At 45.9% G+C, this 24,347-nt stretch overlaps 1 protein-coding gene across 1 annotated transcript in view; it reads right to left on the minus strand.

Annotated features, from left to right (window-relative positions):
* The window catches only part of LOC146181122 (deubiquitinating protein VCPIP1-like), a 77,713-nt gene extending 53,592 nt beyond the window's left edge, over nt 1-24,121 (minus strand). The window contains exons 1-5 of the mRNA XM_084576259.1: nt 23,892-24,121; nt 20,493-20,766; nt 15,522-15,967; nt 2,926-3,256; nt 301-543 (exon numbers count right to left, since the gene is read on the minus strand). Coding sequence (XP_084432385.1) covers nt 301-543; nt 2,926-3,256; nt 15,522-15,967; nt 20,493-20,724 — 1,252 coding nt within the window. The 5' untranslated portion in view covers nt 20,725-20,766; nt 23,892-24,121. The remainder of the gene's footprint in view (nt 1-300; nt 544-2,925; nt 3,257-15,521; nt 15,968-20,492; nt 20,767-23,891) is intronic.
* Between the last annotated feature and the right edge of the window lie 226 nt (nt 24,122-24,347).

The raw sequence follows: 24,347 nt of genomic DNA on the forward strand, positions 1-24,347 counted from the left end.
GATATCCTGCCAATTAGCCCAGTCCTCCACCAGTTGCAACCCCCCACATTCATGCCATATGAGTATGAGCCCCCACCCCCTAGCAGTAGATGCAGAATGTTCCTGTTGAACCACAGGTGTCACACAGAACTGGTGACTATGTGAGGCAGAATGCTGGCGAACACCGCTTATGTTACCTAGAGGACCAAGTCTACCAGAACAAAGTTCCCTGTTACACTGCTAAGCCATACCAACCCCTACTGCTCAGGGCAGACCCAAAACCCAAGCAACAAGACAAGCACACAGGGCTGCCTCCCTTACCGGTTCGCTTGTAGACGTAGTGGTGGACGTCAGCAACAAGTGTTGGGTGCACGCCATACTTGCGCTGAAAGACGTCGTCCATGGCAGTGGTTAGCCTCAGCAGGTAGCCCTCGGACAGCTGGTAGTCACCACCCACCACGCAGCAGCCACTGGTGTCGAAGTCCATGTACGAGTCGACCAGGCTCTGGGGAACTCCCCACGCCTTGGGCAGCAGCGACCGTGGCAGCCTTGGTAGCTTGTCTCCTGCATCCAGCAACAAATGTGTACAACGAATACTTCTTCACGCTATTCTGTGTTAGGCTAGGTTAAATAACTGGCAGACGATTGATACTCATTAATGCGAAATTTCAGTGATGCACTAAGGTATTTTGGTTCTGCCATTTGCTGAGGAAAATATATATATATACACACAATTCAACACTATTCTCTATTTTTCCATACTTTATTATTCTTCAGCTGACATTCCTTTCCAGGTACTTAATTGTTATAAAAGAAGCCTGTGCTCTAAGAAGAGGCAGGTGTTTTTCAGTTACCAGACCAATGCCTGCTTCCCAAATGAGAGGTCTACCCACAAATTCCACGAGGTAATGATAGCACAAGGAGGAATCAGCGCACCTCATCTACCTTATGGCAGGCAGCGTGTGAGTAGCATGGGCACGTTTCTCTTCTGCACACTTGTATTCCACCACGACACATTATATATCAGACTGTGCAAACTGAGCACAATATATCTCGTCTGCACGCCCCCCCCCCCCCCCCCCCCCCACAACTCTCCTCCTGCAATATTACACTTCCAGTTTTCCCTCTTCCTCCACTGCTTTCTTCTCCCTCCAGCCACATCCCTCTCCTCCAGCATTTATTCTCGTCCCCGTGTTGTGCCATTAACCTCATCCTCGTCATAAACTGCTTTGATGATAGTCACCTTTTTGCTTCTCTTGCTACATTACTCAACAATCATCCTAGCTCCCTCTTTCCACGGTAGTCACCCTACTGGTTCTTCCCATGTGACAGCCACCTTGTGGTTGTGCGTGCCTCCTATCTCACCATGCCCCCAAAGCCACTAAGCCACCCGTTGCTTCTCACACTCCTTTTCTCTATCCTAAATGTGGCGAAGAAATTTCCTACTCCCCACACACCTCCTAGTCATGGCAGGTGGCACGCAGGTGGAGGCACTTCCCTCTGCTACAAGGGTAATCTTAAGTTTGCCTTTAAGTGCAGGACACGATACGTCAGATTCCTCAGGATCCTAACGCTGCCATTCACCAGGCTGCTCAAGACATTTGTGTTCCAGATGCCATGGCAGTTTGCAAGAGGCCAAGAAGAATCTTGTGCCCCAGGTTCATCATCAGTATCAGCTGGACTACACCCACTGCAAGGCGAAGGCCTCTCCCATATACTACAAGTAACCCGGTCCTGTGCTAGCTGCATCCACTTGGCCCCTGCGAACTTCGTAACCTCATCCACTCACCTAACTTTCTGCCGCCTCTGCTAGGCTTTCCTTTCCTTGGAATCCAGGAGCACAGGTTGGCGAGTGCCAAATGTGATAGAGTGGTCCCCTGGGCCACTTCATAGCTACTACCTACTAGTTACACCCGTACTGATAGCGATGCAGATCAAGCCAGTAACAGGGTCCTAAGAGCTGCACGGACAAAATGATACTGAGGACCAGCAGATGTCGCACCTGTGTGAACAGGCTATGGTATTCTAATTACAAAAAAAAAGTCACCTCCATCGACAAACCAACCTCCATCAACAAACCAAGCTTTTGTGAGGCACAAAAGATCATAAGCTAAAATACAGGAGTGAGCATCGCCAGCTGCTTCCACAAGTAAAGTGCATTTGTTGGCATCAAGTTTCTGGCATGGATACCAGAAGCTACATCACCATTCACTTCTGAACATGTGGAAACTAACAGCTCTCAGTGTGGACGTCACAGCCTACACAGAGTGATGGGAAATTTTAGTTTGACAGCATTCAAGGTCCTATCCTGCAAAAAAAGAAATTTAGCGTTGTTGGTATTGTGAGTGATAAATCACTGGCATGGCCCTGGCAGGTGGTGGCTGGCAGATTATATGACTGAGCACTGATTCCTTGAGAAGTTGTGTAGTGTGACTTCCATGCTGTAACAAATGTGCAAGGAGATACCAATTCAGGTTGCTTATCTAAGGTGCGAGGGTGGAATAAGAATCGTCCTTCTAGTGCTCTTGAATACCAAGTCAGGCACGCCACTCCTAAGCTGCGCAGCCATATTCGTACAAATTGGTTAAAGCGGGGCGTTATATGTGGACTGGTAACCTACTCTATTTCGCTGTACACTTGAAGGCAGAGATTAGGTTCTCCAGTAATACAGTAAACTTTCGTTTGTATGAACACCGGTTCAACGAATATTTCAGAATTACGAACTTTGCGGAACCAGTTGTGCAAGTCACCTGCAAATTACCACCTGCCGAAGGCATGCCCGCGATTTCTCGCCAACAATGCTACCACTGGATTTTCTGGATAGCGGGGCATTTAAAACTTTCGCATTAAAGCCTTAAAACGCAGCGTTAACCTAAGCGCTGACTAGTTTCAAACACTTCCTGAATCCTTTCGTAAACAAGAGCGGCCAAGCCTTCGCGTGCTTACCCATGCGGACGCCAACCAGGGGAATGTAGTGGTTCCGTCCTGAGGAGCTCCAGGAGAGGCACAGGGGTGGATTGCGCCGGTTGGCCGGCCCTCCCCGGCACTGGTCGGGGGCGCACAAGCAGGGAAGGAAGAGGGCGGCGTAGTCCCCTGGGCTCTGCATGCCCACCAGCGAGTCCAGCAGGATGATGGGCCGCCGCAGCACGTTGGCCAGGCTGAACACATGTATGTTGCGCAGACCCAGCAGCTCCCCCTCCGGCGGGAGGAAGTCCGGGTCGCACTCCGCTATGATCGCTGGCCACTCGTCTTCGTCCACAAAGTCCTTCAGCAGCTCCTGGTCATGTGCAAGAAAAGAAAGCTATTCCTCTCATAATTCGCAAAGTAGTAATGCAGCGAAGAAGTCTTAAGAGGGCACAGAGCTCTGAAGGGGCTGAAAATAGCAAAAAACTGAATGCGTGAGTGAATCAACTTTATTGTCCGACAGAAAAGGCTCTCTTCTAACCCAGGTCCTCCCCTCTAGAGGAGAGGCGCCTTAGGGCAGGTGAGAATCCACTTCAGATGCTGGCCAAATCCTCTGGATCTCGGCAGCCTCTTCAGCCAGTTGAACCGCTTAGCTGGTGTTCCGGGGTTGGTTGGTTGGTTGGTTGGTGGGGTTTAACGTCCCAAAGCAACTCAGGCTATGAGAGACACCGTAGTGGAGGACTTCGGAAATTTCGTCCACCTGGGGTTCTTTAACGTGCACTGACATCGCACAGCACACGGGCGCCTTGTTTTTCGCCTCCATGGAAAAGCTGCCGCCGAGGCCGGGATTCAATCCCGCGTCCTTGGGAACAGTAGTCGAGCGCCGTAACCACTGCGCGGGTGTTCCGGGGTTGGGATTTCCAGCAAAGCCTCCCAGGCTTCTCTACTATCAATTTGGTTGGCCCTGCCTGGAGAATGCAAACACTCCCATAATATGTGGTTCAGGGTACCCCTCTACCCGCAAATCCTGCAGCTCTCATCTTCAAAATCTGGGAATATATTAAGACCGGATTTGGATAAACACCTGCTTGCAGAAGCCTCGATGCCGTCATCTGTTTTTCATCTAGTCTTGTCTGGAGGGGGTAGTTTCAAATGCTACCTTTTATAATACTGCATCACATCATGATACAATATTGAGAATCCTTTTTTAGAAATCTACAACCAATCTCCTGCATACCTACTAATTTATTCATCCCCTGGGTCATTAATTCCACATTATAAGGTGCAAATGAGCTGAATAAATACCATCTTAGCTCATTTCTTCTCGAATACAAGTTTTTGATGGTTTGTTAGTTTACAAGAGGGATATCCCCTTTTTTTTTCTTTTTCTTCTTTATTTTCAAAGTAGACATGTGATTACATCACATACTCAAGGATCCTTAGCCAGAGGCTAGTCGTAGATCCCAAAATGGGTACAAGGATGTCTACTGATGACTCAAGAAGAAAACAAAATACATATTTACCAGTGCGAAATGAAACTACAATACAAAACAACATTATATAAACTAAAACCATATTACATTACAAAAATAATTAAATGAGAGAAGAAAAAAAAAATTTTGATTATATATTCAGTTTACTACGCCACAGGTAGAGTATGCAAATAGTCACTTTATTGAGACACTTCTGTATGTAGAAAAAATTTCTTCAGTGCTCTAAATGTATTAGGTGAGGATATGACTGAGCAAGGCATAGCAATCCAAATTTTAACACCACAAAAACGGAGACATCTATGGCCATAATGATTGTTAGATGTTGGAGGTACTTTCCATGCATGGCTGAACGAGAACTGGACAGAGGGGACTTGAATGAAACTAAAGGGAAGGTGATAGGATTGCAAATAATGCTGTTACAAAAATTGATAAGCGATAGTCTCTTCGCATCTAGAACAGATAAAGGAATAATTTCTATTGCAGCATGCTCATAGGTGATTAATCTATACGTTAGGAACCAATTTCTCATTTTATGCTTACTAATGTTTTTCTGGGCTCATCAACTGCTTTTTTTCTTACATCGATGTTCAACGAGTTGTAAAATCACTAATATTGCCTCGATCAAAATGCAGTTCCTACATTGCATTCTTTATATTATATTCTACCTAGGTACAGGTTAATAATAATTTCCTGATTACTGATCTTTTTCTCTCTATTGTTTCTATAAACAAGGGAGTGAAAATATCAAATAGCTTGAAAACTAAATGGCATATCAGAAAAGTATTCAGACATTCGAAAACAGCCCAAAAAACAGATAAGACTTACATTTTCATTGCACTTAGCTTAAACATAAAGAAAAGTGTTCCAAGAGCCCTGTCCTATCTTAGACGAAAGTTCATATTTTTCTGGCAAAATCCACTAGGTTCTGACGTACCAAGTGCATGCAAAACATAGGAAGCTTTTCTTTTTTTTTTCCTCCTACTCTTCAAACGGTAAACCACCTGCGAATTAATGTCTTGAAAATGTGCAGACTCCTCCCCTCCTAGCATAGTGATCAGCAGACAAGTCCAGTGTTAATGCCACATAAGGTCGAAATTCACAAGTCCACAATTTCCATGTGTACTGCCATGCATCATGAATTGCTGCCAAGCAGCACTGCACGTGAGCTTCACCATCGGGGGGATGCTTGCTTTCTTATTTTGAGCAAGCGCTTCTGCACTGAAGATGTAATACTGTAATATGATCACAGACAACAACGGCCAGGAAGCCCTACCTAATGCTGTGTTGTGCACAGAAACAGACACATCACTGCAGACTTGGATTGTCAATTAGTAATTTGTTTAACTTGCACATTTAACAACTGCACCTCTTTAGGCAGAACCAAATTTCAAAGCCTGTTTGGTCACCCACAAAGAGGCTGCAGAAACATTTTCACCGCTTCTCCGGGGTGGCGCAGTGGTTACGGTGCTCAACTACTGTTCCCAAGGACGCAGGATCGAATTTCGGCCTCGGCGGCAGCTTTTCGATGGTGGTGACAGCAAGGCGCCCGTGTGCTGTGCGATGTCAGTGCACGTTAAAGAACCCCAGGTAGTCGAAATTTCAGGAGTCCTCCTCTACGGTGCCTCTCATAGCCTGAGTTGCTTTGGGACATTAAACCCCACAAACCAAACCAAATCATTTTCACCGTGGTCTGTCTGTCCACATTCATCATCATCATCAGCCTGACTATAGCCGCTGCAGGGCAAAGGCCCCTCCTATATTTCTCCACTTAACCCGGTCCTATGCTAGCTGCATCCACTTGACTCCTGCGAATTTCTTAACCTCATCCGCCCACCTAACTTTCTGCCGCCCCCTGCTACGCTTTCCTTCTCTTGGAATCCAGTTGGTTACCCTAAGCGACCATCGGTTATCCTCTTTGCACTACATGTCCTGCCCATGCCCATTTCTTCTTCTTAATTTCCACTACAATGTCGGTAACTTGAGTTATTTCTCTGATCCACTCTGCACGCTTCCTATCTCTTAATGTTACCCCTACCATTTTTCGTTCCATAGCCCTCTGCGTTGTCCTCAACCTAAGTAGAACTCTCTTGGTTAGCTTCCACGTAGATGCAACTGTTGTATACTTTCATCTTGAGTAATACCGGTAAGCTGCTAGTCATAATCTGCGAGTGCTTGCCAAATGCGCTCCATCCCAACCTTATTCTCCTTGTTATTTCCCTTTCATGGTCCGGATCTGCAGTTACTACCTGACCTAAGTAGACATATTCGCTGACTACTTCCAGTACTTCGCTACCTAATGTAAACTGCTGTTCCTTCCCGAGGCTGTTGAACATTACCTTAGTATTCTGCATATTGATTTTCAAGCCTACCTTTCTACTTTTCCTGTCTAGGTCATCAATCATTATTAGCAGTTCATCCCCCGAGTTGCTTAGCAAGGCAATGTCATTAGCAAATCGCAGATTACTGAGATATTCTCCCTCTACTCTTATACAGTAAAAGCTCGTTAATTCAAATTCCACGGGGCCGCCAGGCCAGTTCGAATTAACCAAAATTCGAACTAATGAAAGTGAGCAAAAATGAAGGCGTTTGATGCCCGGAGGGCACGAAAAACATTTATTTAGCAAAAAAGTCTGTTATCATCTGCTTCTTCTCTCTGAGGGCTACCGTACTCACTCGGTCTTCTAGCATGCGAATGCGACGCAGGGAGTCTTCTTCCCCCTCTGATTATGTCTGTCTTTAAAGCGGTGAAACCATCCTTCGGAGGCGACAAAATCTTCCCATTCAAGCGCAGGGCGAAATCGGCCGCCTTCGCCATGATAATTGGGCCGCTCAGTGGAATGTCAGCGCTTCTCATTTCTTTCACCCACGTGATCACAGCGGTCTCAATTTCCGGATACTTGGCTAACCGAAGCCTTTTTCTGTTGCTGGCGAAATCTTCGGCTTCATAGGCATCCTCGATGGCCTTCCTATTTCGGACGTACGTCGACAACGTGCTTGGTGGAATCCCGTGCTTTTTCGCGATTTCCACTTTGCTGGCCTTCCGTTCATCCACCTCGCGTAAAATAGCCACTTTCTCCTTCACCGTCTTGGCACAGTATTTTCCACGCGAACACATCTCGCGGACACAAGCTCACAACAAGCGGCGTGCAAAACGAGGGCTCACGAAATGCAACACGAAACCGTGGTCGATAACACTAAAACGTCGTTCCTCGAAGGAGTCGCGGCAGGAAAGACTGTTTAGCACTTGTTCCAGCACCCTAGCGGCGCCCCGATGGTTGTGCCATCTATCGTTCTGCCGTGAAAGCTTCCAACGATGGTTTTTAACAGCGCCGCTTGGCGGCGCGCAGTTCGAATTATGGGTGGCGGCGCCAATTTTTGAGTGAATTAACGAGCTGTTACGCGCATAGACTTCTATGCACTGCGGACCGGACCACGATGACTATTTCGAATTATCCAAAATTTCGAATTAACGAGTTGTGAATTAACGAGCTTTCACTGTACCTAACTGCTCTCATTCCAAGTCTCTGAATACTTCCTCTAAGCAAGCTGTGAATAGTACTGGGGAGATTGTGTCTCCTTGCCTAACACCTTTCTTTATGGGAATTTTGTTACTTTCTTTATGCAGAACTATGGTTGCTGTGCAGCCGCTATATATATCTTCCAGCACTTTCATGTACGGCTCGTCTACCCCCTGATATCGCAATGCCTGCATCACTGCCGATGTTTCAACTGAGTCAAATGCTTTTTCGTAATCAATGAATGCTATGTATAAGGGCTGGTTATATTCCGAGCATTTTTCTATCACCTGATTGATGGTATGGATATGATCGATAGTAGAGTATCGTTTCCGAAACCCTACTTGATCTGTTGCTTGATTGCAGTCTAAGGGTGTCCTGATTCTATTAGCGATTACCTTAGTAAATACCTTATACTTAACAGACAGTAAGCTGATTGGTCTGTAATTTTTAAGGTCCTTAAAGTCCCCTTTTTTATGAATGAGGATAATGTTTGCATTCTTCCATGGTTCCGGTACCATCGATGACACCAGGCACTGCGTATACAGGGTGGCCAGTTTTTCTAGCACGATATTCCCCCCGTCCTTCAGCAACTCTGTAGTTATCTGATTCTCTCCAGCTGATTCCCCCCTTTTCATAGTTTCTAATGCTTTCTTGACCTCGTCCTTCGTCACTGGTGGAACGTCTGACTGCTTTTCCATGCCGCCGATCTCGTTACGGTCCTGACTACTTTTGCAGCTGTAGAGATCTGTATAAACTTTTCGGCTACTTTGACTATCTTGTCCATATTCGTGATAACGTTGCCCGCCTTGTCCCTTATCGCATACATCTGGTTTTTGCCTATGCCCAATTTCTTCTTTACTGCTTTAAGGCTTCCCCCGTTCTTTACAGCATGCTCAATTTTCTCCATGTTATACTTCCTTATATCGGCCAATTCGATCTGGTCTGTTGGATTGGAAGCTTTCATACTCTGGCGTTTCTTGATCAAATCTTTTGTCTCCTTAGACAGCTTACCGGTATCCTCTCTTACTATCCTACCACCTACTTCTACCGCACACTCAGTAATGATATCTCTGAAATTATTGTTCATTGCTTCTAGGGTAATGTCGCTATCCTCGGTTAGAGCTGAATATCTATTCTGTAGCGAGATCCTGAATTCTTCTGCCCTCCCCCTCACCGCTAATTTGTTGATGGGTTTCTTTTTTACTAATCTGTTGCATTCTTTATTCAGATTTAGGCTAATTCGGGACCTCACCATCCTGCGGTCACTGCATCGCACTTTCCCGATTACCTCTACATCTTGCACAATGGCGGTGGTTGAACACATTATGAAGTCAATTTCATTTTTAGTTTCCCCGTTAGGACTTTTCCGTGTCCATTTCCGGTTCTTTCGTTTGCTGAAGAGGGTATTCATGATTCTTAAGTTATTGCGCTCTGCAAACTCAACTAGTAACTCCCCTGCTATTCCTAGAACCAATGCCATAGTCACTTACTGCCTTGTCTCCTGACTGTGTTTTCCCAACCTTGGCATTGAAGTCTCCCATTCAGTATACTGCGTCTTTACTTTTCGCAGTGCCGGTTCTACATCTTCATAGAAGCTTTCAACTGTCCACATTATTATGCATATTTAGCTCTGCCCCCAAATATTAAAATTGCTTAGAAGCCGTTTTACTCCTACCAAAAACTATATTTACTGTGCAAACAAAAACAAAGGAACTTTTTTCAGTGGTAGCTGACTGAACCAGGTCAGCTGCCACTCAGAGCAAACCAAAAGATCATCCAAAAATTAAGCCTGCAACTTGGGCAAGTCTGCTCTTAATTTGTGATGTACATGCGGGTGGTCTGGGATGTCACAATACAAAGAACAGAAACAAGCATCAAGTTCTTCACATTGTTGCTATCTCCTCACACTATTAAAGAATCTGCACCAACTTGACCAAATCACCGCTTTAATGACAATTTTTAAAGTGTGGGCTCTCCTTTGTGTGGCAATCTTAACGCACTGCATCTGTTGTGTGGCCTCTTTGCATTATTGCGTTTTCCAGCCCTTTTAGCAACAAGCCTTGCTAAAGCAGTCATCTTTCCTCACATCAGCTGCTTCAGAAGGCACATCTAAGAGATTAGAGAGAAGGTACCATCAATATACAGACACGCACCAAATTTCTGGCTGTGTATTTTCTCTTTGGCATAGTGTGCAAGAAGTTAGCACATAAACTTGCCATGAAATTCACGGACACCTGGTAAACAATTCACGGTGAAAGCTCATTAATTAAAACTTTAATTATAAACTTTAATACATGACAATTTCTATGTACAGCAAAAGCTTGTTTGTTTGAATTAATTAAAGTTAATGAAAATGGATGAAATGAAGCCCGCAGGGCCCGAAAAACATTTACAAAAAAAAAAAAAAGCAGTAATCCCCTTCTGTCTTTTCTCTTCGAGGGCTACGATCGTCACCCTGTCTTTTAGCGTGTGAATACAATGCAGGGAGTCATTTTCCCCCTCTTCAAAGCTGAAGAAAAGGCGTGCGATATTAGTGCTTTTATTACTTGTGCCATGGTCGCATGCATGGGTGCATCTTCTTCTTCATCGTTCTCATTTTCCTCTTCGTCAATCTCACAGACTACTCACCCGCAACTTGAGCAACAACGTCTACATCAGTAGAGGCCCCGCACGCTGCTTCATTGTTGTCCACGTCAACGCAATTGACACTCTTAACTGTAGCACCCATCGCCGTACGCAGGGGTCCTCGACTCCCGTCATCGCCACTTTCCTGCACGCTGCCAACAGCAAAGCCAGAGTGGCGGAAGCAGTTCGCTATTGTAGGCCGTGTGACCCAATTCCATGCCCGCACCAACATGTGCATTGCTGTGAGCTCTTCTGGTTGCCTGTGCACATAATCATGCTCTCGGGCATGTGGCACCATTACAAGCATTTAATGCTTCTGATAACGCCCTGATCCATCCATCAGCTGCAGGGCCACAGTCGTGTTGGCGTGCAGAAAGGCCAACATTGTGGCTTTCAGCTCGGCATCGATCTCGTGCGCCGAGCAATTAACGATGATGAGCACAACTTTTCTTTTGCTTAGTTCCCTCCTCCAATCGAACTAGAGCAGCCAGTTCTTAAATACCTCACCGGACATCCATGCCTTGGTGTTGGTGGCGCACTCTGTTGGCCGACTGCAAAAAAGTGGGACCTTCTCCATCCCGATCATACCATATTTACTCGCATATTTTGCACACCTCATTGCGCAAAAACGCCAGCATGCACGCGGGAACGCACAAGTAGACCGCATCGGTGCGGCGCACTGCCAAGGCCAACACGAAGCAAGCCAAGCCAAAGCAATCCCAGCCTAAACGCAGATGCAGCGCAGTAGTGCTCGTTGTGCGCCTGGCGCGTCCATCTCTTTGTTGTTGGTGGCTCGGCTTTGCGCGTAGTGGTTTGACGTGTGGTCGCTCGGTTACAATGGGATAACCACAACGATCCGGTGAAATTTAAACTCCAGGTGATTGAATTTGCTGAAGAAAATGGAAATCGTGCCGCTTCCAGGCACTACAAGCTTAATGAAAGCCACGTTCGGTACAGGCAAAAGCAGAAGGCAGAGCTGATAAATGCAAACCCGGAAAGGAGAGCATTTCGGAGACCTAAGATAGGTAAATTCTCCACCGTTGAAGAACTCGTGTGTTATGCTTGCGAGCATCGGGTCTCCGGGATCGTAGTGTCATGCAAGATGCTGCAGTTCCAGGCGAGAAAAATTGCATGTGACAAAGGGATCCCAGCTGCGACATTCAAAGCAAGCAAAGGGTGGGTGACCCGTTTTATGAGACGCCACCACCTGTGTCCGAGACGAAGGACAACTCTCTGTCAGCGTTTGCCCGTAGACTACGAAAAGAAAGTGGTGGCATTTCATCGTTTCGTGATAGCGCTGCGCAGGACAGAAAGTTTCATCATGTCCCAGATCGCGAACGCTGACGAGGCACCACTGACATTCGACATGCCACCCAACATCACGGTGAGAGAAAAGGGGAGTTTCGTCTGTTGCCATAAAAACAACCGGCAGCAAAAAGCAACGGTGCACTGTAATGCTGGCAGTGACCGCTGACGATTGCAGCCTAACACCCTTCGTCATATTTAAGCAGAAGACGATGCCGTAATTGAAAGTTAAAGAACGCATCCATGTTCGTGTGCACGAAAAAGGGTAGATAAATGAGGCATTAATGCTTGACTGGCTGGACACTGAGTGGGGGAAGAGACCAGGCGCTCTTTTGTGACTGCCATCGATGTCGGTCCTTGATAGCTTCAAGAGCCATCTCGTTGACAGTGTCAAACAGAAGTTGAAGGAGATGAAGACCAACCTGGCTGTCATCCCGGGAGGCCTAACATCAGTCCTGCAGCCGTTGGATGTATCTACTAACAAGCCGTTTAAAGACAACGTGCGGAAGTTGTAGGTCGAATGGATGGCCAGCGGAGAGCACGGTCTCACTCCCACTGGAAGAATGAAGAGACCTCCTTTGGAGGCGGTCTGTGAATGAATACTGGCAGCATGGAAGAGGGTCTCTCCCAGCATTGTGGAGCATAGCTTCAAAAAAACTGGACTGTCAAATGCGCTTGACGGAACCGAGGATGACACTATTTGGGACGCCAACGACGATGGTGACGACAGCCGCGGCGATGTCAGCCATGGCTCAGAATCCAGTTTTTCCAGCAACAACTCCGACTATGCAAAGTATGAGCACTTAATAAAGGAAAGTGTTTTGCTTGTATATCATGCCTCACGTGTTTAGATATATATATTGCACTTCATATCCTTTTTGTGGGTGAGTTTTTAAGGCATGTTTGTGAAATTTTCGCATAGTTTGTGCACCCCTTTTTGAAGCCTTAACTTATGGAAAAAAAAGTGCGCAAATTATGCGAGTAAATACGGTATCTGCAGCGAACAAAGCGGTAATGCATGTTTCGCTCCATTTAACTGCCAGCACAGCTGTCCCCTCTGAAAGTAATTGTTCTGTCCGACTGAAGAAAGTAAAAGTTGAGTCATCAGCATTAAATATATCCTGTGGCGAGTTAACTATCAAGGTACCGCTATAGCGCCCCACTTCGCCATGCTGTGCATGTTTCTGCATCTAACCTCCTTCGCTTCACCGGATAGCACGTGGAAGGCCAGAGTATGTCTGTCCCTGCAGCGGCAAAACCACCTTTCTAAGGCCACAAAATCTTGCACATTCATGCACAGGGTAAAATCAACTGCCTTCACCATAGGGGGGACGCGGGCTTTGAAAGTCGAAAAATCGCGAAAAAGTCGGCTTTTCAAAAAGTACATATCTCTGCTGTATATGTTATAAACCACTTTTTCTATAATTATAAAAGTCTAATTCATCATGGAACTGCTTTAAGTTAAATATGCAACTAGGCGCGGCAGCCCCAGAGTCGCGAGCGAACGGCAAACGTACCCAAACTTCGCGCACGTGCCATTTCTCTGCCGCTGAACCAAGCGCCGCCACCTTGGTCTTGTTTTGTTTGTGAATGCTTGCCCTTTTCCATGTTGCCTTCAACGGCGGCATCCGTGGCGTAGCAGAAAGATGGCTCGCTTGTGATTGGGGGCCTCACAGGGATTGTTGAACTTCCCGCGTCTTGAATTCGGGCTGTGATTGGCTGCTGCGCGCGCTCAGTGAGGCCGCGGGGGATAGCGCGACTGCTATTGGCTGCTGTGCGCACTGGCGCGGTGGCCCCTCCCCGGCGCGTCGTCTGTTCCGGCTGCCTACTGAGCTGGCATTCTTTGTGCGCTCGTTGAGTCACTTCACGTTTCACCATTTTTGAGATCGCCGTGATCATCGCTGGTTACGGATTCTGGTGGCATGTTTTGAACGGTTTTGTGCACCTTGTGGATTGTCGCACGGTCAGCCACGATGCACGCTAAAAGTTAAAAACACTGCCTACGTCGTCGTTCTGTCAATGCCGTCCGAATCGCGAAGTTAGCGAAGCACGTTGCCAACGGTCACGGAGACGCTTCTATCAGTGCTGCCTCTGCTACACCACTACTAGACCAACTGCACTGCCACTTCCAACTGCGTATCTTTCGCGTCAACGTAAAGAGACTGCGTTTGAAGCATGCCTGCTATACCGACCATATCAACCTTGGCGATCTGAGCCTCTCGTACTGAGTGTCATCGCAAGCGATAACGCGTCGTCAGTGTTGTCCACTGTTTGCATGGAAATGCACTTTCCGAGGGAATCGGGGAATCACGTGCTGCAGTGAAAAACAAACTTTAGACTTGAAAATGCCGTTTTAAACTTCAAGGGCCATTTTCTCAGAATGCATTTTTTTTCATGGTATGGTTGCTTATTCCCGCAGTATTTCTGGAACCGCTAATCGGATTCCCACCTGGTTATTTTTATTGTGTGCCTGAATAAATTTCCGAAGGCAAGACAAGCTCTTTTTCAAAATATTGATTCTGGAATTAATCATAAGCAATCAAAATTAGGCTAATGCAATTCCAAATAATGACACTAACCTCAATGCATTACTAAAATTTTTCAGCAGGGAAATTAAAAAAAGGGCTCTGTCTTGCCCTGTGGTACTTATTTAGGTACCTTTATAATGAATTTCATAGCGTTAACACATTTTGCAAGTTCTCCAGGCATGGTACAAGGAACCCATGTGAACCGTTCTGATATACTTCTGTAACTTGAGTACCAATGTGCGTAGCTCCATGAAACTTACAAGTTATTCAAGTGCAATGAGTCTACCCTGAAAATTTCATTCTATCATCTCAAGAAACTAAAAAGTTGGCATTCAAAGGTAGCCTCTCCCCTTAATCAGGCTACTAAGCGAGAGATCTGTGCTAGTTTCTTTTACCCATGTGATGATAGCAGTCTCAACTTCGGGATACCTAGCTAACCTTAGCCTTTGTCTGCTGATGGCGACATCTTCTGCTTCGTAAGCATCCTCAATCCCTTTCCTGTTGCCAATGTATGTCGACAACGTATTTGGTGAAATCCTGTGCTTTTTTGCAATTTCCAATTTACTGGCCATCCGATCGTCCATTTCACGTAAAATCGCCACTTTCTTTTTCACCGTATTAGCACTGGACTTTCCGTGCAAGCACACATCACATACACAAGCTCACGACAAGGGGTGTGCAAAACTAGTGTGCACGTGGCATGCCATGCCAAACGTTCGCTCTTGGAGAATTGCTCAGGGTCGCTATGAGAAGGAAAAGGTTGGCACTTGTTCCATCCTGCCTCGTCTCCCAATACGACGCCGTAGACTACAGCCCGATGGTCCTGCCACCTATCGTTTAGCCGGGAAAGCTTCCAATGGTGGTTTTCAACAAAACTTGCCGGAGTGCAGTTCGAATTATGGGTGGCGGCGTCGTTTTAATCCATTAACGAGTAGTTGAACGCACAGGCTCGTATGCACTGTGAACCGAACAACGATAACCAGTTTGAATTACCCCCAATTTCAAGTTAGCCAGTTGTGAATTAACGAGCTTTCACTGTATTTAAACTTTTCCAATCCCAATGGCCCCTCTCGTCCTGTACTCTCACATCCTTCACTCAGTCGGCACCTACGCCAACACTGCCCCCAACAGCCGAAGCTGAACAATGCCACCTGTCGGTGCATGCCCACCTTGTACTTGGCCAGGTGCTCCTCAAGGTGCCGCTTGAGGTGGCACCGCAACGGGTGCCAGAACAACTCGCGGCCAACCAGGGCACGCGACACCGCATGCACTAGGCAGTGGCCGTCGCCGTCCACGTGCACAGGCAGCAGCCGGTCCTCGCCGTCGTTATGCGCGCGCACCAGTGCCAGGGTGCCGCGCAAGTAGGTCAGGCTACCAGACACGTCCCTACCATAGCCCGCCACGTCCAACAACTCGGGGTCGATGCGGAAAGCACGGCCACCCAACACGCTGCAATCGAAATGGGCGCCCGCGCCCATCTCCGACAAAGGCCGCGCCTTGCCCGTCTGCTTGTCCATGCCGTACGTGGTGAGCAGCGGTGACACCAGCTTGCAGTGGTAGTTGGAGAGGCCGCGCACCTTGATGGTGTCCTCACCGTGCTTGGGGACCAGGTTGCCTGAAAGTCAACGGGGACAACAAACATGAGCACCAAGTATGGTGACGGTAAGGCCTGCGGTTCGTAACCTGATGCCGTAATAGCTCTCCACCAGATTAAAAAAAAGTTTCAGCGTTGAAATAGACAACCTGGCTGGAGTGTGGCGTCATCACAGCAAACACAGCCAGCTACAGTGGATGCACGCTAAATAAAACTCGCATAAACGAAAACGCCTCTTAAATGAAATGATTTCAAAACAAACAATTGGTTTCCTATAATATCTGTGCTAAGTAATGTTTAACAATCGAAGCTCCATTTTGCATGCAACACGGATTAGCAAAATCAACCGAAACTAACATACGTCTTATCAACATCGTCACCATCACTGTTGGAGTCGATATCCAGAATCCAATCTAATCCCTTGCACATTTTTTTTTTTGTTGCTTTGACGCCATTTTTCACTGTGTGTATTGTTTGTTGCCTTTACGTGCGTGCAACATGGACTCAGCTGCAAAGCAGCGTCCCCATAATGCGTTAACTTTAAACGCTAAAACGAAAGTCCTCCAAGACTTGAAGTGTGGCAAAGAATCGAAGACTGCTATTGCAAAGCGGCACGGAATTCCGAAATGCAGTATCGAGGATCCTCAAACAACGGGAGAAGATCGAGACGGCATTTAACAGCGGTGCATTCGGCCCCAGCAGAAAAAGAATGTGCCAGACTAACCATAGGCCACTCGAGAAGGCACTTCTCCTATGGCTTAAGTGTGCCCGAAGCTCAAACGTTCTGGTAAGCGATAAGTGGGCCTATTTTGGAGGAAAAGGCGAGAGAGATCGCACTCGAAATGGGCATCAAAAAACTTTTTAATTCAGTAACAGATGATTAAGCCATTTCAAGAAGCGCCAAGGCCTTGTCTTTTGCACCGTAGCAGGTGGGAGTGCCATGGTAAACAAGGATGTTTGCACGGACTGGCGAGTTCTCGCAAATTATGAACCAAGGGACATTTTCAACATGCATGAAATGGCACTTTTTTATAAGCTCCTTCCTGACAAATCTCTAAGCTTTAAAGGTAAGAGGTGCACAGGAGGAAAACACAGCAAGGACCGCGTCACTGTGCTGGTTGGAGCCAACACAGACAGATCCGAAAAACTGAAGCTTCTGGTTATTGGAAAAGCGAAGAAACCCCGAGCTTTTAAAGGTGTCAAAGAACTGCCTGTGCTTTACCATGCAAATACCAAGGCGTGGATGGCACAGGCCATATTTGAAACCTGGCTGAGGCAGAGGGACGCCGAGTTCACAAGGAAAGGCTGGAAGGTTGCGTTTATTGTGGACAATTGCCCAACGCATGGTGAGATGCAAGATCTTAATTCCATTCAGCTGGAGTTCCTCCCTGTGAACACAAAAGCCATACTCCAGCCCACGGACCAGGGCATCATTCACAATCTAAAGGTGTTTTTTCGTCGCCACGTCCTGAGAAGGATGGTGCTCTGTATGGACAGAGACAAAGAATACAGCATAGATCTGTCTGCGGGCTTCATGCGGGCGTCACCGTCAGAGTAGTCCCCGCAAATCAGGAAGAAACTGCTGATATTGCAGAAGCACAAGCTCTTTTCAGTGGTCTAGCTTCTGCGTGCAGCACTGGCATGCTAACTATGCAGGATTATGAAGCTATTGATGATGATGTTACCTGCCGTGAGGACACACTATCAGACATTTTAAAAGAAGTTAAGGCGTCTGGTAATGAAAGTGAAGAGGAGATAAGCCATGACAGCCAGGTTTGCCCAGTGTCAGTGAACGAGGCAAGCCAGGCAGTGGAGGTGCTTCAGCGGTACTTCCAACAAGAGGGCTGCTCAGAGCACACATGCAGCCTTCGGAGGATGAATGCGTATTTGGCGACACCAGCCTGAAGCAAACATCTTTGCATAGCTTCTTCGGGGGTCACAACCCTTAAACAAAACTGTCAATAAACGAAACAGTTTTCCTCGTCCCTGTCGAGTTTCGTTTAAAGGGAGTGCACTGCTCTCAGTATAACAGGATTTGGCTACGTCTCTGTGTGCAAATAAATTAATTTGGTAGGGGGGGAGGGGGGGGGGGCTGCATTAATTGGAGGTCAGTGAAAGAGGCTTTTGTCTTTTGATAAATGCAGTTAGGAAAATGACAACTATTTGCACATCACACCAATGGGCATCATCATCACCTGATGCCATCATCAAATGATGAGCAATGGTCCATGCCATGATGGAAAAAAGAAAAGTAATCTAATAATGAGGCTTTTAAACAAACCACATGGCCACAAGGGGCAGCAACAGTACCAGGGGGCACTTCATTTGTTTTCCTGGCGTTTCGATGGGTGTGCCTGGTACACAATTCTGTGTACACAATGGTGCACAATATGCAAATACGACTAAATTCTTAAATTCAGCCCCCTATGTTTCAGGTAATAAATCCGCTCAGCGTTATATAGGTGCTGAAACTTTCCTGGACATGCAGACATGCTTAAAATGGCGAGCATAGCATAATTTGGTGCAACAATGGTGTAGCACGAAAAAATAAAGAGGGAGGTCAAGATGCTAATATTGAGGGTGCCATGGTTAAAAAAAATGGCAATATGCTGCCCGAATATTTGGGCGGTTGTGCAGCACATTAGTGAGGAAAAAGTCAATTTTGCATAAGCATGAAGTGCGACTAGCCATTTAGTGCAGTTCGGCACGACTGCCACAGCCGTTCCACCACTGAATGACATCGCCAGAGCTTGTACACAAAACCTTTTCTTTACAGACCTAGTACTGCGATAAATAATTTTAGAGAAAGCGCTATTTGAACTTGCTTGGAGAGCTCTTTTGAGAAATAATGCTGAAAATTTTCCTTCTCAAACGAGCTGCTTTTATTTTTCTCAATGATAGAAAATTTGAGGCAGCTCAAGTTCCCATTTTACACAGAGCAATGCGAAGAGAAGACTTGCACTCCACTAATAATCTGTTTTGTCTTTTAGTGTTCACAACACTACTGCACTTTATCTGTATTCTCTGATCATGCATGTTTTACGCATTATGCTCCTAGTCATGATATTTTATAGTTCCGCAGTCTCTACCACAGCAGTGATGTACAAACACCCACTCTCTCTGACTTATGCACTAATTAGCATATATTATGTTTGGCCTGCCATTAAGAAACATAAGGCAGCGCTGCCTGGTCTTGTGCTAGACGGCTTTCAAGAGTGTTAAAGGTCAGATAGCTGGTTCTGCCAATATCTGCCTATTCTGCATGGGCAAATATACAGGCAGATAGTTTAGCATTCAAAATAAACTTAATGATCAAGGAATAATTTATTTCCCTTACTCAGTTTTAGACAAAGCTGCACATGAAGAGGGACTATACTTGATTTCATACATCAAGTGCAACAGTGCCAAAGCTAGAGCTCTTGTTTGCACTCCCCTCATCCGTGATGAAAAATAGTGCCTGCTCTTGACGAGAGGAAATAATAGTTGCTTTGTCTGCAAGCTTAATACATCTTACATTTGCAATCAACTCCATAAAAAGCAACATTTTCAGGGAGAAAAGATCGGATTAAGTTCATTTGTATGTTTTTGTTTGTCGTTTTTGTTCGTGTCACATTTTCGCTGCCCCGCAACCCTGCCAGCGGTGCCCTCCGCGCTGCGCAATGCAGCGACCTTGGCTGCCTCTTCAGAGCGGATTTTTCTATAAGTTAATAACATCACCACTGCGAAGATGTCCAGGCACGCGAAGCAAGTTATTGCAAACGTGTATGCTGGGAATAAAGCCCGCTTTCGCAGAAACCACACAGCCACGAACCAAGCGCATAGTGATACGTCTCCTTTTTCTTTCTTGCGGACTACTTGCGTAGCTTTCGCTGCGTTGCACCTTATGTATGAAACAGAGCATAGGACTTTTGTTGTTCCGTTCCTTGCATGTAGTTTTCGGCTCCTCTTGTAGGTATCACCAATACAAAGAATCCAATAAAAGCACGAAGAAAAAAACTTGTCGCTTCACTTTTCCTTGCAAAACTGGACGGTGTATAATGATCTCGTTAACACCGACCATCACTAAGAGCCTGCCTGTGCAGAGTAAATAAGTCGTAATATCTTTCTCTACACTTGTTTCACAGTTTGTTTCAGAAGCCAAATGGTGGGTATAATGTCAAAAGTCTAATTTAAGTTCCCTTTAAAACTTAACAATATAATCGCGGCTCGCTAGCTTTTGACCCACTGCAACCACTATACCAGCCTGCCCCGAGACCCAGTACAGCAATGCATAATGAACTGCTAAAGAGACAACATTTCGACCTGCCTTAAATGACATAAACAAAACTTTGATTTCATAGCCACAGTTCATCTGCCAAAACAAAAAAAAAAAAAAAGAAAAAAGCACTAAGAGCAGGAAAATTCAGTTAAATCCCTTACTCGACGCAGGTAAATTCCACACGGTGGTCCACGTATAATTGTATCCTGTGCATCCTTACAATGTCAAGAAATGCAATCAAAACTTAGCGCGAGTATTCTATTACGGCAGAACCCGGAGCCAACTCACTGATGAGGATATTGCGGATGAGCGAGTGGAAGGCAATGCCCGCATTGGACACCTCGGTGACGTCGTGCAGGGCGGTGCGGTCATGGCGTTGGCCACACTGGGGGCACTCAACACTCAGGTCGTAGGACGGGAAGAAGAGGCGCGCACAGCACGCTTCATCGGGGCACGTTGCGCTCAGCACGCGGGGCTGCGCTGGTTCCTTGGGCGACGGAGCGCCCGCTGACGTGTCCATTACAGCTGCCACACAGTCACTCGAGCTGACAAGTCGTATCACCTGCAGTAGAGAAGAAGGCAAGTCTTTCAAAATGAACCCAAAGTCCTGAAAATGAAGATTATAAGTATAAACTGGTTTATCGGGAAGGAAAGGCACAGTATCTGTCACACTTGTCCTGTAACACCCTAACCACATCATAAAGGGAAAGGATGAAGGTGAGAGTGAATGTGGAAAGAGAAAGAGGTGCCATAGTGAAGGGCTACGGAGTAATTTCTACCAGCTGGGGATCTTTAACGTGCTCTGATATCGCACAGCACACAGACGCCGGCAGTCTGGTTAGAACCTGGGCACTGGGCATTGATCGAGAGTACCCGGGTACAATGGAAGCTAGTCTGGCCCTGGGACTGAGCCAAATGCCATATCCATTCAGTTACCAGCATGCAGAAGGTGCCAACTCTATCTGCCCACATAATCAAGAAATGAAAATATGGCTGTCTGCTATAAAGCTATAAAAAAAAATCTAAAATTGCAAAAACATTCATTTTTAGAGCATTGTAATTTTAAAGTCCATGTTGAAACAGTGTACATAAAACACGAACAAACAGACAGAACACTACAGGCTACAGAGTAATTTCAACTACCTGGGGATCTTGTGTGTTCACATTTTATGTGCGCCGTTTTAACATGGATCCTTACCAACTGGCCTAACTTTCTACTTTACTATATTTAAAGTACTATCCAAAAATCTAAACCATAAGTTGCAGGTAGCTTTTGAAATCAACCTCTAGCGCACCACCAATGAGCAAGAAAAGCAGCTTTGGCACAAACTACTGTTACCCACATTGATTTCCCGACTACAAGACCTGCCGAAGTATCAACAACTGACTGAAAATCTAGGAGAAAGCATGAAAAAAATCTGAAATGGATTTAAGCTTAAAGAAATAACAGAATAATTTGGCGAAATTAATAAGCCAGCCTATAAAATCGAGTGTCATTGTACTGACCACTCGCATACAAAAGCGCGGATTCGTGCCTATGCTTCATTTCACAAGTATTTTGCAGCACTATGGAAGCTATGGGCAAACTGGGACAATGAGGATGGAATGCACTACATAAGTCATTCTAGGCACACGTAACCCCCGTCAGTTTGACATCTATGCCACAAAAGTTGCATTCGTATTCAGTTTCTGAATTAACTTCTCCATGACCGAATGGTGGTTCATCACTACCTCCCAGCAGGCGTTTGCAGAGCTTTGTCCGTTCGAGCTTTGTTGACTTCGTCAGTCACTGGAATGCTTTGTGTACTTTAAAATGACTATGTCATCATTGCTCTTGCTTTGCAGAGCTTTGCTCGTGAGGGCTTTGCAGATTTCCGATATGTTTTCAACTGCTTCTGTTTCATCTGAAAAATACACCTTTACTGTTAAAATATTTGTATGGCTATTTTCTGCGGCCCTGCAGCCCTGAATCACAGTGCTGCAAACAACTTGCAAAACTAACTATTCTCCTGTACTCTATTCACTAGAAATATAAAAAAGGCAGCAGTGCAGTAAGAGATGCCCAAGACCATAAAGCACTTCAAACTTCGAAATAAATGCTTCAAATTGGCTTATAGTTTCTGACAATGCAATAAAATCTCTGCCACAATCGAAACGTTCACTAATAACAGATGGCTCTGCGAGAATGGCTTGGCCACTCCCTTCAAAGAGAAGCCGGCACCCAAAACATGCTAAACAGCACTTTATCGTATTTTTCGCCTGGTTGTAACTCAGTTGACATAGGCGGTAAGTCATGCAAGTTATGCAATACTTCTCAATTCCACATAATTTGCGAAAACCAATACAAGTGCTATACACTTGGGCCCCAAAGCTTGCTAGCAGAAGTTTACGTAATTAAATTGAATACATAATTTCATATATTCAGCAAAAGAGGACGCTGAACAATGCCAATTTCTGCAGCAACAATATTGCCGTTTTGTTTTTTTTGTTTTGCCAAATAATCAGTCATGTAACAAACACTTCAGATACTAATACTGCTACAACATAATACAAGTGCACATTACAATACCCTACGATACCAAATTAGCACTATGTTTGTGCCCTGATTAACCAGTGCAAAAAGAACATTGCAGATGGGACAAGACTGTGTGTTCTTTTTCTTGTTCATTGAAGTACTAAAAACCAAACAGCTCAACAGCAAGTACATGATGCCAAGTGTGTGCGGTGTCAACCCATGCTGACAAAAGTATAGCAGCTACCAATCGGAAATCGATCACTCAATAAACAAATCAGTCAACGAAGCATTTCATGCTCTTTGGCGGGAGCTGTGCTTTGTTTCCCAACAACGAAGCGCCTACAAATCGAGTGACAACGTGTACACAGATTTCCAAAGCATTGCGCTCATGTGTCTGCTTTCCGGAACGTGATCGGAAGTATGGCAAAGAAAAAAAAACAAAACAGCGCCACTCTAAAACAAAGTCTGAGTGGCAAAAGCCAACGGGAAATCAAGTATACGCCACACAAACAATAGTAACACGCGGGCCGCAGCGGGCCGCAAGTAGGGGAACTTATCAACAAAGAACTTTACCCTTCCGCTGAGCGCACGCTGCATTCAATTCACCCAAGGTTGTCTATTACGTTCTTTCAAACTGAGGCTGAGGTGCGAAGCAAAGATTATCTAGGGCGGCTGAATATTAAACGCGGACACCTTCCAGCGCAGCGCGCCAGTCCTTGAACTAAGAGCCAAACATTTTCACGGGTGCTTCAGAAAAAAAAAAATAATAATCAGTCCGCTGAGGAACGCCTGAGCGCAGTCCTAGACAGAAAGAAGCGGTTCCCTCGCATTGACAACGTGCCTCAAAAAATACAGGAAGCGACATACACAAATATCGCGAAACGGGAACAGGACACCAAATTCCTCCACTAGCAAGTTGCTTTACCGATACAATACACAGCTGCGCGAAGCTAGGGATAGAAAAGTAACTTTAAGCTTTCCCAGCAAGCAGCAACAGACCAACGCCTCTCAGAATGCACAGCATCGTCGAAATGACAGCAGCGGTAACAACTACAGTTGCATAGTGTGCAAATTCCCGCTGGTAAGCGCGCTCTCCTCTTGTTTGTGGAGCAGTTAGCACGAAGACAGGCGGAAGGCTTCCCTGGCTGTTTTTATCCCAAGAAAGAACTTACGCGAGTAGAGGCGCTCGTCCCGTTGAGAGGTCCAGAAGGAACACAGCATCCATTCTCAGCTGGCCGTGCTTCCCATGACAACACGCGATGATGACGAACGCTCCCACACGCACGCTGATAGAGAGGTGCGCAACCAGCTGGGAAAATGCGGTTATCCGACAGGGCACCGGAAAATCTCCAAGCTCCGACTCACCACCAAAGCAACCAAAGCGACGCCAGGCTTAGTGCGCATTCGTAGCGTTGTGCAAAAGTGGAAAAAGCATGGTTGATTTCGATTCATATGACGTCATTCAATTTGAAAGCAGAACCGAAACCAAATTGAAGCAATGAAAACTTGGCGCACTAAATAAAGGAACTAAACATAATAATTTTTAAATCTTCACTAGATTTATATTTAAATCGAAAAATGTCGTTTGGTCAATAACATGAGTCAGAGCTACAAGCAGAATGCAGGAA

The sequence above is a fragment of the Amblyomma maculatum genome, chromosome 8 (genome assembly GCF_055883805.1).
Source record: "Amblyomma maculatum isolate TAMU_Amacu chromosome 8, ASM5588380v1, whole genome shotgun sequence".
In the NCBI taxonomy this organism is placed as follows: domain Eukaryota; kingdom Metazoa; phylum Arthropoda; class Arachnida; order Ixodida; family Ixodidae; genus Amblyomma; species Amblyomma maculatum.